Source organism: Lineus longissimus, chromosome 1 (genome assembly GCF_910592395.1).
Source record: "Lineus longissimus chromosome 1, tnLinLong1.2, whole genome shotgun sequence".
Taxonomy (NCBI): domain Eukaryota; kingdom Metazoa; phylum Nemertea; class Pilidiophora; order Heteronemertea; family Lineidae; genus Lineus; species Lineus longissimus.
This window is the reverse complement of record NC_088308.1, coordinates 25,967,879-25,983,014: the sequence shown is the minus strand read 5'-3', so window position 1 is coordinate 25,983,014 and position 15,136 is coordinate 25,967,879. Positions and strand designations below refer to the sequence as shown.

The 15,136-nt window shown below is 43.0% G+C and overlaps 4 protein-coding genes across 6 annotated transcripts; 3 read left to right on the top strand and 1 right to left on the bottom strand.

The window, feature by feature from the left end:
• Positions 1 to 165: 165 nt before the first annotated feature.
• LOC135494437 (transmembrane protein 26-like) lies at positions 166 to 3,348 on the top strand. 3 transcript variants are annotated; one of them, XM_064782397.1, is made up of 4 exons: positions 166 to 253; positions 1,156 to 1,719; positions 2,083 to 2,233; positions 2,437 to 3,348. In XM_064782397.1, exons 2-4 carry the CDS (start codon positions 1,466 to 1,468, stop codon positions 3,196 to 3,198), a joined length of 1,167 nt encoding a protein of 388 aa, XP_064638467.1. In that variant the 5' UTR covers positions 166 to 253; positions 1,156 to 1,465; the 3' UTR covers positions 3,199 to 3,348. The 3 variants fall into 3 exon arrangements, with proteins under 3 accessions (XP_064638467.1, XP_064638487.1, XP_064638476.1); XM_064782417.1 differs by lacking the exon at positions 166 to 253 and adding an exon at positions 642 to 838; XM_064782406.1 differs by lacking the exon at positions 166 to 253 and adding an exon at positions 642 to 927.
• Positions 3,349 to 4,324: 976 nt separating this feature from the next.
• Positions 4,325 to 8,790, top strand: LOC135488280 (uncharacterized). Its single transcript, XM_064772862.1, has 3 exons — positions 4,325 to 4,515; positions 6,386 to 6,578; positions 6,919 to 8,790. Exons 1-3 carry the CDS (start codon positions 4,325 to 4,327, stop codon positions 8,731 to 8,733), a joined length of 2,199 nt encoding a protein of 732 aa, XP_064628932.1. The 3' UTR covers positions 8,734 to 8,790.
• A 1,230-nt stretch (positions 8,791 to 10,020) lies between these two features.
• Positions 10,021 to 12,381, top strand: LOC135494413 (juvenile hormone acid O-methyltransferase-like). The gene is made up of 5 exons (XM_064782366.1): positions 10,021 to 10,111; positions 10,533 to 10,828; positions 10,993 to 11,292; positions 11,706 to 11,874; positions 12,188 to 12,381. The coding sequence occupies exons 2-5, from the start codon at positions 10,634 to 10,636 to the stop codon at positions 12,379 to 12,381; spliced, it is 858 nt and encodes a 285-aa protein (XP_064638436.1). The 5' UTR covers positions 10,021 to 10,111; positions 10,533 to 10,633.
• On the bottom strand, positions 11,505 to 14,683 carry LOC135494424 (uncharacterized). Its single transcript, XM_064782377.1, has 3 exons — positions 14,565 to 14,683; positions 13,499 to 13,719; positions 11,505 to 13,006 (listed from the first exon to the last, which is right to left on the bottom strand). Exons 1-3 carry the CDS (start codon positions 14,656 to 14,658, stop codon positions 12,593 to 12,595), a joined length of 729 nt encoding a protein of 242 aa, XP_064638447.1. The 5' UTR covers positions 14,659 to 14,683; the 3' UTR covers positions 11,505 to 12,592.
• Positions 14,684 to 15,136: the final 453 nt, after the last annotated feature.

Here is a 15,136-nt window from a genome sequence, read left to right as displayed (position 1 = left end):
AAAGAATGTTAGGTCCATGGTCCCTGCATGCGTCATATGTCAGCAGGAGTTATTTGAGACTCAATAATAATACATAAGAAGAGGGGCTATTTTTATACTCACAAGAACATGTAACATTGAATGGCAATACCCAAGAATGGTATAAGTAAACTGTACTATGATTAGAGAGGTTGGTTAATGTTGTGATCTTTTGGAGTCGTGGCCAAAATGCGACGGACAAAGGACACATCAACCCTCATCAGTGACTAAATGGGTGAGTTTCCAAGTCTTTATTCTCGGTATATATCTTAATAAAAAGTCTGAGATCATGGAAGAAACTAACGATCAGCCGGTGAATTCGAGCTGTTTTTTACACTGCAGGGGGCATGAATTCTGACGGCAATTCTGAGGGCCTATAGAGTACTACTGCAATCTTTACACATTTAGCTGTCCAACCCAACTTCCTAGTTCAAAGTATAGACTTCATTGATCCCATTCATGAGGAGAAAGAAAATCCACTTTGGATAAATACACTTCATTCATATTGAATCCTTTCATGTGTATATCAGTATTGAGTGAGTGAATGAAGTTTATCATCACACACTACATTGTAAGAGACGAAATTCGAACCTTTCGACCTAGAATATCATTTACGTTGGGAACACTTTCACCATGCATTATAATATTCATTCGGGATTATAGTCCATGTAACGTAAGAAATAATATTCGACATTGACAAGAATCCAGATTTGATATTACAATATAACTACAGACAGGACCGAGACGAAGTTTGGTTAAGGATTTAGGTTTGATATTCGTCGACTTCAAATCAAGGGAAGAAGTCAATTCAAGGATTTAGGTTTGATATACTCTGTGACTCCAACCCTAAAAATAAGTTTAGTCAAGGATCTAAGTTTTATATTCTTTGACTGCAACTTCAGGGAATAAGTAAGTCTCGGATCTGGATTTGAAATTCTTTGGCATCAACTCCGGAGTAGAAGTATTCTCTATTTATAAATAGAGAGTCAAGTTTATAGGTTTGATATTCTCTGACTCCAACTACAGCGAAGAACTTAAATCAATCAATTGGTAGACTTTGCCTTTAACTCAACGGAATAGACTCAGTTCACTAAATTTGATAAGAATGTCCTTTTAACATATCTAATATTCTTTCAGCGACAAAGAAGAGTTTACTTAAACTTTGTTGAAGACCAAGCTTCTGTGACTCCAAAACTCCAGAGAAGGAACCTGTAATTACTTTGAAATGGACTAAGCTGCACTTTTCTGTGACTCCAACTTTGCTTCAGTCCAACTACCAACTTCAGTCCAACCAACTCCAACCAAAACTCCAACCAAAACTCTTGTGTCTCCAAGACTCCAGAGAAGAAGCCTGTAATTACTTTGACATTGACTAAGCTGCACTTTTCTGTGACTCCAACTTTGCTTCAGTCCAACCACCAACTATTACTAGCTGCAATCAGACAGAATGGTTTGTTGCCAACCCTGCGATGATTCCTACCAGAAGAAGCATATGGTTGCGTGTGACATCTTCTCGTCTCTTATCACGAGATTTCTATTCTTCCTCCAATGTTTCATTTCCATCTGGAGAGTCGTAGACGCCAAGGAGAGAAATGGTGACCCGAAATACAACATGTATTGGCTGCTGTGTGGCCTGATGATAGGTTTGGTTGTGGACTCGATCTACACCATTGGACATCGGAAGGGAAAGGAATACAAATGGTGAGTTTCCTCGGCGACATTGTCATCATCGTCGTCGTCGTCATCGCCTTCGTCATCGTCATTAGTTTGACGTCCTGACTGCATGGTGACCCTATGTTATGTTGTCACCAACAGCCACTTTCACAACAGTAGATAGAGGGCGGCCATGCTACCTAGATCGATTGGCTTCTGTTAAGCGAGAGCAATAAATCTTACATTGGCCGGGGGGAGGGGGGGGCAAAGTAGTTTTTTGGTGGGTTGGGGGGGGGGGGGGGGAATTGTGAGCATATTCCGATGCGGCCTTTTGGACAAGTTCAAATTGCTTCATGACTTAAGTTTGTGAGGATATTTCACTGATGGCCAGATGATCCTATATCATTTCAGGGCATCTTCCAGTTTTTTCTTCTTCCTTGTTGCCGCTGTTCCTCCCATTTGGATGTTGGAACTGGATCGCTGGGACCGCTACGAAGCAGCATCGAAAAATCTCAATGTCACATTGAAACAGGAAGCCGAGAAGCTGTCCGATTTTGCTGGGGTAAGTAAAGGGCGGCTGAGGAACGAAGTATCAAACATTGTATAGATTCCACATCTTGTGAACTCCGACAAATCACCTAACCGCAATTGAAACGCTTTCGGCTTGACGCGAAAGAGGAGGAAGTACTGTAACAGCGATGCTGAAACCTTACGGGTGGGATTTTCTGACTCTGCTTCTTCTCACCATGCGCGTTTATCTTGCAGATTGAGATCCCGCTGTACCTTCAACCAGACACCTGGGTGCAAGTCCTTGAACAGAGCCTCATCTTGCTTCTTGTCCCCACCAGGTGGATCCTACCAAGAGGAGCTATCACCAGGGAAAGACTCTCCCAAATTCTCTTGGTCTATGTCGCACTTGGCGCTGACATCATTGAACTTTTTGATCTTTTCGAATTAAAGGTAGTGATGCAGGACTTCAATATATTCCTTGCCATTCTTGGAGTCTGGTCCCTCAGTTTGCTTCAATTTACTTTACTGTTGGCCTCCTCCGGAGGTGGTCGAAAAGAAAGATTTGCTTTTATCAGCGAGTATTCGGACCCTAACCTTGAATCAAGAAAGGGCAGCAAGGGACGCAAATATGACCCGATAGAGGTCGCAGCATTATGTATGACCTTGGCTTTCCAGGATATTCCATTTCTTTGTGTTCGGTTGTATATCATGGTGAAATATCAGTTGATAACTAACACGCTGTTATTCTTCGCCTGCAAGAATATCTACGTCATCCTGCTGCAGATTTATCGCATTTTTGTAATCACGTGCCTACCACCTGAAGACAGTGTTTCGAAAGGTCGACGTAAGAGTAATCAAGATGTTCAGTCTGATGCAGAAACTGACCGGTTCGATAACATTGCAGAGGGTGTGGACGTAGACCCATCAGCGACACCTGCTGGCATTAACGGAAAGAATGGAATTCCACTGGATAAATCAGCTCACGATGGTGATTTGAGTTCGGCTCAGCTATACTAGATGAATCCCACTGGGTGCGCTGACTGTTAAATAGCCCATTACTGTCAAAACGACATCTAAACAAAAACGCGTATATATTCACTTTTTCGGATCCTATTAAGACGACCTATTGCTAGTTTCTACTCACAGCCGACTGGGTATGATGTTGCAGTCGACATTTAAAAGCATTTAACTACATGTATATATGTTATTTTTTTACTTTTTCAAATCTTATTCATTTAATCATCCACATCATATTTGCTGAGAATAAAAACGCTCAACAATTATCCCATATTTCCTTTTCTATCTGTTAAACTGAACAGTTGGCGCCACTGTGATGACTTTCCCACGCAATGGGATAGGCATACATCCAAGTTGGTCGTAACTTGTGCAGAGAGAAAGTATTCTTCCTCCAAATATAAAGATTGATTGGCTCTGCCTAGAATAGAAGGGTGTTGTAATTAACTATTTTGATAATCAACGCCGTCACAGTCATGAGCCAGAAAATTGGCCATCTGGTTATTTTTGGCTCCAATTTGCCTTTTTAGTACAAAAACGAAGACTGTCGTTGTGACGTTTCTCGTCTAGGCCTGAGGATGCCATTGGCGAAATCCGAATGTAAATTTTTACATCGGGTAGTCACTCATACCGCATACTTATCCCATTGCGGGGGGCAATTCTTCGTCGACGGTCTGCGATGTGATGGACGATGGTCGAGAAGAGGCTATTCATTATTTGGTCACATTGATTTTGAGGTTACATCTTTGGAGCCAGAGAATCTCGCCACGGGTATTCCACGGGTATTCAGATCAAACGCAGGATTAAAAGTCAATTACTGAAACTTTCTCTCCTCATTCTTATTTGCGGGAGACCACTTGGAGACAAAGCAGCCGCAGTGACGTTCCTCGTACAGATATCAAGGGAAGTGCAGGGACGAACATTTTATAAGTGGAACAGACGCTTTGGAGAAGGTTGTCCCGTTAAAGCACGGATTTTAATAATTTCGGATTACTCAATGACTGCTGTGAGACAATCTCGGGTTGAAACAATAAATAAGGCACTTAATACAGCAAATTTTGAGGGATGAAAGCACATTTAAATAATACTTGACAAAGAAGAAATCGAGTAGATTTTAGATATAATCAAAATGGGATGCATAACGATTATCAAAGCACTTCTCACGAGGATTCTGTTTGCTGGTCATAGCTTTATAACGATTTGGAGAGTGGTGGGACTATTGGACAATCCCTACTACTGGGGTTTGAGCGGTGGGCTGCTGCTTCTCATTATAGAGACCTTCTATACTTTGATCAAGAGAAAGGGCTATGACTATAAATGGTAAGTATATACTAGATGAACATCCCATAGCGGACACCTCTCTGTTAAGGACACCCTTTCTATTCAGACACTATGGTCCCAAATTGGTTCATTCTCATTTAGTTAGCATAACCTCTCTATTCAGTAGACCTCTCTTTTAAGGACAACAGTTGTCAGTCCCGAGGATATCTTTAACAAAAGGTTCTACTGATGAACGCTGATCATGCAGATGCAGTTCCTTTTTTATGATCCGGTCATCTCTGAATGTGGTGCCTGTGATAAGATTTAGAGCAGTGCTTCCATTTCGTATCTTCGCCAGCTTGGAGCAAAGGGTGTGTGTGTGGGGGGGGGGGGGGATGTCCCCAGATTTTTTAATGACATAATAGACATCAAAATCAATGTTAAACTGAATACATCACTCAGAGAAAGTTATATCTACGTAAAGTGACTTAACCGAAAATAACCCAGTTTTTTTAGATCGCGTCACCAAAACGATCAATTACTAGTTAAATGAATACAAATGAAGAATGTACGGACAAAAACTTAATAAATCTTCCCTAATATTTGAGCGATGGCTTGAAATTCTCTGAGTGATCTGATTGTTAGTTCTGTTGTCTGCGGGTTGTCTAGGCAACTTCAAAACATCCTCGAGAATGAGTACACTGGGCTATTAAATGCAATATTACCCCTAATTACTCTACTTTCGTTTATAGACCAAGCCCAGAATGGTTACTCATTGGCGCAAATAACACATTTTTTTTCCTACAGTCGCATAATGAACCCTTACTACTAAAGTACGACTCGGTTGACCAATACCGCAATTCCAAAACTAAATCCAGTTCCCTCTATGTCCTGCGTTTACTTGACGATTATTTATTTTTCTAATTCTCCATCAAAATAATAAATGCAATTTCATCACAGGCAGTAACATGTAGCGGCATTCGGTAAAATACGTAGCGACCTTTTAAAAAGATTGGAAGTGACTATTTGGCAAGCCCGGCTTACCAAACAGCGACTTTTTCTTGTCCTGAATGGAAAGCCGAACTCATTAATATTAAAGTAAAGTCTCCAGCTCGCCAAACAGGGTAGATTTTTACCTGTTTGGCAAGCCCGGCTCGCCGAACAGGGTGGCTTTTTAGTGCTGTTTGGCAAGCGGCTCTCCAAACAGGACAAAAAAAGATGCCTGTTCGGCGAGCGGCTTGCCAAATATACCCGGCCTTAAAGATGTTGGTTGTTCTTGCTGCGGAACAGTATTGTCCTCGTGAGGTCGATGATAACATGCGTTTAACCCACATTATTATGTATTCCGAATGAAGCGCTAGCTGTATAATTCAAAAGACTTAGCCCCGATTTATTGAAATCTGGAAAATAATTCATCATCAAAGTACAAAGTTACAACAGATGCATAAAGAATATTTTCTGCACATTGAATGTTAAAATATCACTTGCCGCATATGTCTACCATACTCACACTATTACCATGAATATCCTTGGGCAGAAGGAATTGGCAATATATTGAAATTTATTCAAAACCTATTTGCTAAAGTCGTGATTTATTTGTGGTTGTACTTATAACAATTCAATTTGCAGAGGAAATCAACTTTAGGATGCATCGTGCCATTTCTTTATAGACCATTACATATTTTGCCGAGAACATGCTTGCCCCAGTGACCTCATCCTGAGATCAGGTCAAAGTAAGGTCGAAAAGTAAGTCAAATTAAGAGGTCAAAGTGAGGTCGAATCGTCAGTCATTGATCGAGCCTGGCGGCGACACAGTTCACTATAAAGTGATGCAAGGGAGACTTACCCTCTCCCCAACCTAACAACTCTTAAGATATGACCTTCCTCAATACCGATGTTCATATAAGATGAACCCATTCTTTGATTTCAGGGTTAGTCCCGCCTTTTTCTTCTACTTGTGTTCGTCCGTGCCAGGGATCTGGTTCCTTGAGTTAGATCGGCTGACGAGGTACCAAAACGAAGTGAGCAACTTCACACCTTCAACATCAGCCCCGAGAGGAGGAAAAACGAATGGTACAGAAGATACGGGCAATCAGAATGTTGGTCTTGCATCACTTAATGGGGTAAGTGTATCTGTAGTTACTTACAGTACCCCCCCCCCCCAATGTTTTGACAAATCACAAAGCCTAACATCAGGAAAAAGGAGCAAATACAAAAGTCTCGTAGTCAGGCCGGGGATGTTGTCGATGATCCTTTAACCATCTGGATAACGCCGAGACCGTTATACGTTTATTACGCCACCGTCGAGGGTAGACATGCCAAACCAGGGCAGGTAGTTTTCCTGTCTGACCGAAGATCTTTAAAGCGATGATCATGATCATGCAGTCCAAAGCTTAAGGCCTCAGTTTTTTAACTACATTTTACATGTACTTCTAATTAATCGAATTTGTTTCCTCATTTCAGGCGACCATTCCCATCGAATTCAGTCCTGACATGTGGGTGCTCGTCATAGAACAATCATTGATGTTCTTGCTCGTGATTGGACGATGGCTGCTTCCGAAAGGTGACATAACACGTGACCAACTCTCACAACTCCTATTCGTCTACATCGGTTTGGCGTCGGATATCATGGAACTATTTGTTTTGTTCGACGAAAAGCAAGTACTGCTTCACCCCTTTCTTTCGTATATAATTCTAAGCATCTGGACAATTAGTTTGATGCAATTTGTACTGGTGTTGACTGCTACGAAAGCTAGGCGAAAGAAGATTGCGCTGATTCGCCCAACGGCGAATGAAGATGGAGATGGGGATGATGGAGAGTGCTCCGGCTGCTGTGGAGGTAAATGCTGCGAAAATGAGGTCTGGAGTATCCTTATCACAGTTCTCCTCCAAGATGCCCCATTCCTCTCCCTGAGGTTGTACGTAATGGTCACCTTCAATCTTTTCAATTACACCATCCTGTTTTTTACGGTCAAAAACGCGTTGGTGATTGTCCTGCAGTTTTACCGTTTGGTCGTAGTCACGTGTCTTAAGGAAGAAAATGTCAGCGATGATGACGAGGAAAGCGGAAGTGACGGCTTTGATAACAAGGCTTTTGATGATGATGGCGCTGAACTCATTGATGAAAAATCCTGGTCAAGGCAACCACCTCCCACTGGTGAATTAAAGCGAAGGTCACCAGTAGGAGCCGCAGCAGGAGTCAGTGCAGGGCATGATGGCACTGCTTGTGGAGAACGATTCCGCCAGGTTGATTCTCCAGCATTGTCCAAGGCTTCGAAGCAAAGCAGTAGTTTGTCGTCAATTTGTAGTCAACCATCTTTCCTTGGTTTGACGGATTCTGGGACGGCTACAGTCACAGCGGCTTCAGTGAAGGCAGGGCAACCTAATACACCTGGGTCAGTTCGACTGGTTAGGGTTGCATCTGCAAGGTCTAACGTCGTTGGACCGCAGGCTACACCTGCACCAGAAGGAGGAGAAAAAGACCACGTGGATATTTCAGGTGTGGCCAAAGCAAGTTTGCCACCGATACAGACACAACCTACACCAGCAAAAAGAAACGGCCGCGTGGGGAATCAAGTGGAGGGCAAACTAGAATTGTCACCGATGCAGACGCAGCCTCTGACCCTTGTCAAAGTGCAGCCTACTCCAAATGTGCCGCCTCGAGTTAAGAAACATGCTAGGTCTCCACCATCGTCGGCAAAGATTCAACCTTCTTCAACGATTATTTCACTAACGGGCGATCGTGGGACCACTGCTTCGCCGGACATCATCACAGGTGTATCAAATACGCCACCTCCAATCGATACGTCAAGCACTAAATTGAAGAAGACAAGTGCTCTTAAGCCGAATGCTGAAAATGACATGAGGTTATTAGATTACGAAGACACAGCTCTGGAAATAGAAGAAATTGAAGACATCATGAATACGATTGGCGCAGACGTGGCCCCACAGGAACCGGAAGTGAAGGCAACTAGCGGAAGTGATGTCGTGAAGTCTACAGGAAGTGGTGTAGTTGCGGAACACGACCAATCGCAGGCTTGTTTCATTGCGGATGTTGAACAATCAGAAACAGTCGGAGATGGTCATGAAGACGTAGTTGACAAAGAATTGGAAGAGTTGTTCGAGACGACGAAGGATGGAGAAGAAAACGAAATAGATAGCGATGGTGACGTAGATGTTGTCGAGGCAAGCGCCTCAGTTGTAGACGATAGGAAGGTTCAGACAGTGATTGAGTTAGATGCTGATGAGGGTATAGTTACTAAAGAGTCAGACACTTAGAAGTGAGTTTCCTCGGACTCTCGGCTTGCAATAAAGAGGCCCCTGGTTCGGATAATATGTGTTTTCACCAGCAACCCCTGGGCGAGATGAGTTGGGCACTCACCTCTCGGCGGGGTGTAAGGGGTAAACATCTGGAGTGAGCCTTAATGTTTCCATTGGCAAACCACCACCAGCAAATTGCGAAAGATTTTAGGATCTGATGTTTCTGTGATGTTTTATGCCCATGGTTTGCATTCTGAAACACTTGAATTCATTTTGAGTCTAGTATTCAGAATCAGTCAATTAACTTACACTTCCTTCGCACTTGTTTGGTTAATATTACCATTATCTTTATTTTCATTAATTGATTTTGAGCATAATGATTACAACGTAATTAATATACATGTAACATATAGTTGATCTGAACAATCAGCCCAGGTTGCCCAGGTTGCCCGGGCATGACATCCCATGTGATTGTGGGGCCCACATGCATGTGACACATGACAGTGAGCCCACGTCTGCCCACTTGGTCCCAATATGAAACCCATGCAAAATGTGCCTATATCTGCCTATACGTAACCCACATTGGACCCAAACATGGGACCTGTATTGCCCACACAAATACCCATAAGGCGCCAACATTCTTTGCTATCTGGGGAGGTTCTACACTGACGTCACATGATGACGTTTTGCACTGCCATATTGCCGTCACACGTGGTCACGACGTAAAGGAAATGCATTGGCAGGTGGCCGTCAAAACGTCACGTCGTGATGTCACGTGAGGAACCTCTATAGACTGTCCTCTGTAATGGACTGGTCTATTCTTTATAGAGAGGTATCCTTTGGACAGCCGTCTTTGTAGAGTTGTCCATTAAACACTCCCGTCTCCTGGGTAAAACCTTGGTGAGAAAAATGAGTGATCCTTAATCCAATCTTGCCAGAGTGAGCAGTCCTTCTCGATGGTTTAGGAAGCATCATGATAAACACACGTCATTTTATTCGATTTTTGCTTATCAACTGTACGGCGCCTGTTTTCTTGGCAAAATGATAACTTTCGCATTGCGGTAGACAATACAGACTGACGAATCGGATCGGAAAAACCCTCAACGATAACATAGAAAACGTGCATTGGAACGAGAATGAATAGGCAAAATGAGGTCACACATAACTCCGGAATAAATCGAGAACACAATTATAGATAACTATGCGAGATATCACGTGAAGTATGGTATACTTGATATTACAGAACGGTTTTCCCCAACGTGTTTTATTTTCGGCAGTGACGACATAGGAAACTTTATCTCTCCCTCGAAACATGTTGATTAGGCAATCCTTAAGAGTATTTAGTCTGGTTACTCTAAGAGCAATCTTACTGCTCGACGCCAAAAAGTGTGTTAAGGTAAGTAGCAAGGGCTGTGGCACGCTACGGGAAGTGACAGGTATATCCGAATGGTCTGGCCATGGATACATGTAGGCCTTTGCATTCGACTCGCCATGACTGCAAACATAGGCCCATGTGTAGTCAAGGAAGGATTGGACGGGTAAGGGGGTTATGTCCTGTAATCAGGAGGTCTACATGTTTTGCGAAGATGTGGTTGTTGCTGCTATGGAGACCGGCAGTTCGGCCGGCAATTCTCGTGACCCAGGCTGTCCTTTCAATTGTGAATATTGCATGTATTATCTCATGATTGTCGGATGATGCCAATTATGACAATGCTTCACCACCAATAGTAAATGTGAGATTTCATTAAATTGGTCCCAGGGCTATAATCAAGCTCATGCATTTATTTCTCGTTATTTCGTGTCTCGCTTTGTCGCAGATCTAGGAGCACCACCATACGAATTCCTTCTATTTCATCCTCTTGATAGGCAGGCAGTGACAATCGTTTGATAACTATAGTCTTTATCCTCATAAGCAAGGATGAATCCAGACCCTGCCCTGTACTCGCTCAACTGTGGGGCTCAAAAAAGTTGGGCCCACGAAATACTTGGAAAGACGTCTCTACTCCAAGAGTGCTACCCGAATGTGGTGGATATTGGATGCGGCACGGGAGAAGTGACCAACATCATAAGCGAAAAACTTCCTGGAGTCAAGAATATCATTGCATACGATAAGGTAAGAGCTATAGCCTACATTTTTAGAACCAAAAGGATATAATTAGAACCAAAAGGATATAAAGTGTCATCATATAGCTTTGATAAGGTCGAGCCCTTAAGGATGATTCAGTGTATACCTAATGTTTTTGGCTCACACTATTTCAAAATTTTGTCAAATTATAGGTTCCAGGTATGGTGGAATTTGCTCAAGCTCACAACCCAAATGAGCGCATTCACTACACAGTCGCAGACGCGGAAAAACCTGAGACAATGAAAGAGGAATGGACCGGACTTTTCAATATGGCCACATCATTCATAGTTCTTCACTGGATCAAGGACCAAACGATAGCTCTTGCTGAAATTCATAAAATTCTTGCGCCTGGTGGAGAATTTCTTCTAGTCCTCGGCCAAAGAGCACCGCCTGCCTTCGTGGAGATCGGACCGAAAATAACAGAGTATCCTCGATGGAATAAGTATCTCAAGGTCAGTACCATATAAAGAGAGTGGATCCACAGCCATCTAAAAAGGTGTCGTGGCGTACTGGGAATTTCGACTATGCCTATACATGTATTGGCCTACCAGAGTTATTATGGAGTCCGAAAAAATGACAGAAAACATTTGAACTGATGATATGACACGTGCATCCACTTTAAGTTTCCAGTTCATTCTGATTTCAAAAGACGCATTAACGCCGATTCTCAAATAACCATTTTCTTTCTTCAAAAGTACATGATGTGTATGATAATTGAAGAGACTTAACGAAGCTAGCTATCCCGGCCGGCTGGTCTCATATATACTTCTTCAATCTGTGGCTTTGGCTGTGGAAGTTGAAGCCATTCTTACGTATCATTCTTGTATCACAATTCTATTTAACAACTGCTTCCAACCTGTTTCAGGATTTCGTGCCGCCATGGAGACACACGCCAGGCTGGGAGAAACACAACAAATGGAGGAAACACCCGGTAGACGGTTACACCGACCTTGCCCTTCAAGCTGACCTTAAGGTCAAGGTGGTGAAATTAGTTGATTTGGACTACGTCTTTCCGAGTGATGAACGTTGTAGTGGTAGGTAATCCTTTCCCAATATTTTGTTACCGGTTATGAATACAAGACCCGGGGAATAGGACACTGTCTATCGTGGCTGAATATACTTAGGACAGCCACAGCAAAGCCACATCTGACGCCTGCCGACTTACCGGCGGTGAACATCAATCCTAAACAAAGTAAAATCTCCTCTTGTACGTTGATGGATGGATACGCACGCTAACTGTAGATCGGCATGCATCTGAGCTAACGTCAACTGCGCATTTTACACTGCACCATCGTTTTCCACGGCAGCTTAGCTAAATCACTCATATCTATATACTCACTATTTCAGGAATGATTGAGACATTGTTGCCGCACACCATGGCTATCCCAAAAGAACTCATGGCGGATTTCATGAAAGACGCACTGGCGATCTTCAAAGAGCATTGCCCCAAATCCTCAAATGGAAGGCCAATATGGTCAGCGGGCTTTTTATGGATTCACGGATGGAAACCCAAGAAAACATCATGGTGTCAGATAGTTTAGGTCTTGGGATACAGCACGTGTTTAGGTATCGGCCAAGTTATGTGGAACATTCAGCCCTTTGCTGTTTTTCTCTACAGCAGTGCGACATCTTTCTTTATCTATGGGTACAGACACTTTATCCGGGAAGATACGGATTCCCTTTGTGCCAGCTCAAAAGCGCCGAAAGGAAGGTCGGGTCTGTTGCGTGGCATCAATGAAGACCCCGCTTGGTCTAGACTCGAAATTTTCTCATGTTCAGATTGACGAGGTAGCGCCACAACACTTTCTCCGTATTCCGCTTTAGCTTCCTGACAGTTCCAGCTTCCTTCAACCCCCGCACAAACTTTCGGTCGGCGCCTCTGCCAACGTGGATGAAGAATAGCTTACTTCGAGAAGACTTCATGTCTTTGATAGCCATGCGTAAATCATCATCACCTTGGCTACTCCTCCCGCTACCAACAAACACAACGACCCGATCTGGTTGCGCGCCATCTTGATTTTTGGAAGGTTCAGGGAACTTCGACGCGAATCTTATCGCCCGGGCGGTGAGTGGGTGCTCTCTTTTGACTCGGACACGCCTCAGTTGGTTCAGGGCATCCTTCACAGACACACCTTTCTTTGGGTTGGGCCAAAATACCCCGAAGTCCTGAAATCATTAAAAAATGTTAGTCATGGAAGCTCGTTTTCGGGAATTGTAATAATGTCGAAGTTCCATGTACACATAATCTTTGCTTGCTGTTTGGACTTATAAGTGTCCCTGATGACTTTTAGAGGTGGTCATAGCCGATATATGATTAATTTTGACCACTGCAGGCGAAATATATCCGTTCCGATTTGAGAAAAAACGAGCAACGAGACAAGAGCGTGTATGGAAAAGGAGGCTCTTCAAATGTAGCTGCGCAGACTCTACACTGCATATGCGACTGTAGCGTCGTACGTATCTTGCTCACTGTAATTCCCAAAAAAGGTAATACTACTCGAAGGCACCACGGCGTAATAAACTAACAAAGGCCGGCGTTCGGCATCAAACGCTTTCGAAATCGCCCTTTTGGATATACATGTAGACCAATACTGGTTATCGTTTTGATAGTATATGCGTCTCTAACAAGGACACCATTACGTTCACGACGACACTTACCTTATCTCCATATGTAAATACCGCCAATCTAACGGTACTGTTGGCATGTGGCCTGGCAGCAACGTGGCGAATAATGTTGAGAGCAAAATTTCTTGCCAGGTTGAATCTCGCTTGGTCCATCCTTTCCACCATCACAATTACATCGAGGTCCATCTTCGAAAGACAATTTTCTGCCCATGGCGTTCTTTGGCAGTTATTGGTCTTCTTCCTGTTCGTGAAACCTGGAAGTATACACAGGTTTATTCGGCTCGTTCGATAACTGGGCGATTGTTGTAATGGGGAATGACAAAAAACTTATTGCAACGAGTCTGCCAGTCTCTGAGTGGAACCGTAGGACACGTCAAAGAATATATCTACGAGTAAAAACTCTGATGTAATGAGTTTTTGCTACTAGGATATGCCTTTTTAGTCTTGATGTACATGTACATGTAGAAACAGAAAATTGTACTTTTAGCAATAAATTCTAAAGTTGCTTAGAGCCAATTAATAGTGCATGTTCGGCGTCGAGAGAGGCTGGTGGTATAGTGTAATCATGCAGAAGTGCAGAGGAGCGCACTTAAGGATAATTATGTAACTGCATCGACCACGCATGGTTTCTGGCATTCCCAAGAGGCAACAATGTGCTCGATATCATATAAATACATGTAATGTCATACCATTGCGGAACTACCGGCCTAAATAGGATATTTAGTGAACCAGCAGCATGAGCTATTAACGTATAAATATTCATGACCTTCCGCGTATCATCAATCACAGAAATTCGATTAGTGTGACCTTAGCTGGTGTGTCATTAATCAAGGGCAATTCGATCAGCAGAAGTCTCTCTCTCCATGAGCTCATTATGCAACTGGTAATAACAAAGAACTGCAGAGCCTTCACTGAGCCATCCATCATTCATTCCCTGGTGAACCGATCTTCCGAATACTTTAAACCCGGAAATATTCACGCGCCTCTTGATTTTCGTGTTTTCGCGCGTTTACATACAATCACCAAAATGAAATCTTACAGAAATGACATTTGATTGTCAAGAAGCTAAATTAAGGAAGGTGGTGATCGTCGTACTTACAATGTCTGCTCTTGCCTCTTCGCCGGTTCGGTTTCGGCGCAACGACTGTTGCCAAGAGCGCAACCAATGCTATAACGAACACTATCTTTTTCATCGTTCTCTTATTTGTCGCCCGCCAATTTCAAGTCTTCTTACACAGTTATTGTATTATCCGCAAGATCAAAATAAAAAGATATCCGTCCAAAATGAAATTATGTACAAAAGAATGGTCCCTCATTAAACATTAATTGGTCCCTACTGCAATTTGTTATAAGGTCTCATCTATATCTGCTTTGCTTGGAAACCAAAATCCAAATGGCCCAGTCATGGATTGCGGTGATTTTTATCATGACGATACAACGGGCGAAAACACGTCATCTTACGCCGAATTCCGCTCCGCTTATGGTCTTCCTCTACTCGAACACGAAGTATCCCAAAGCAGATGAAAAATTGATGTAAAAAGAGAAGTTTATGAAAGTGGGAAGAGAAGAGAAGACGAACTACTCCAATGAAACGTATAAATCACTGTCTTGCTTTCCCACGATGAACCCTATACCAACTGAGCATGATTTTTCATTTCTGGCTACAGGCCC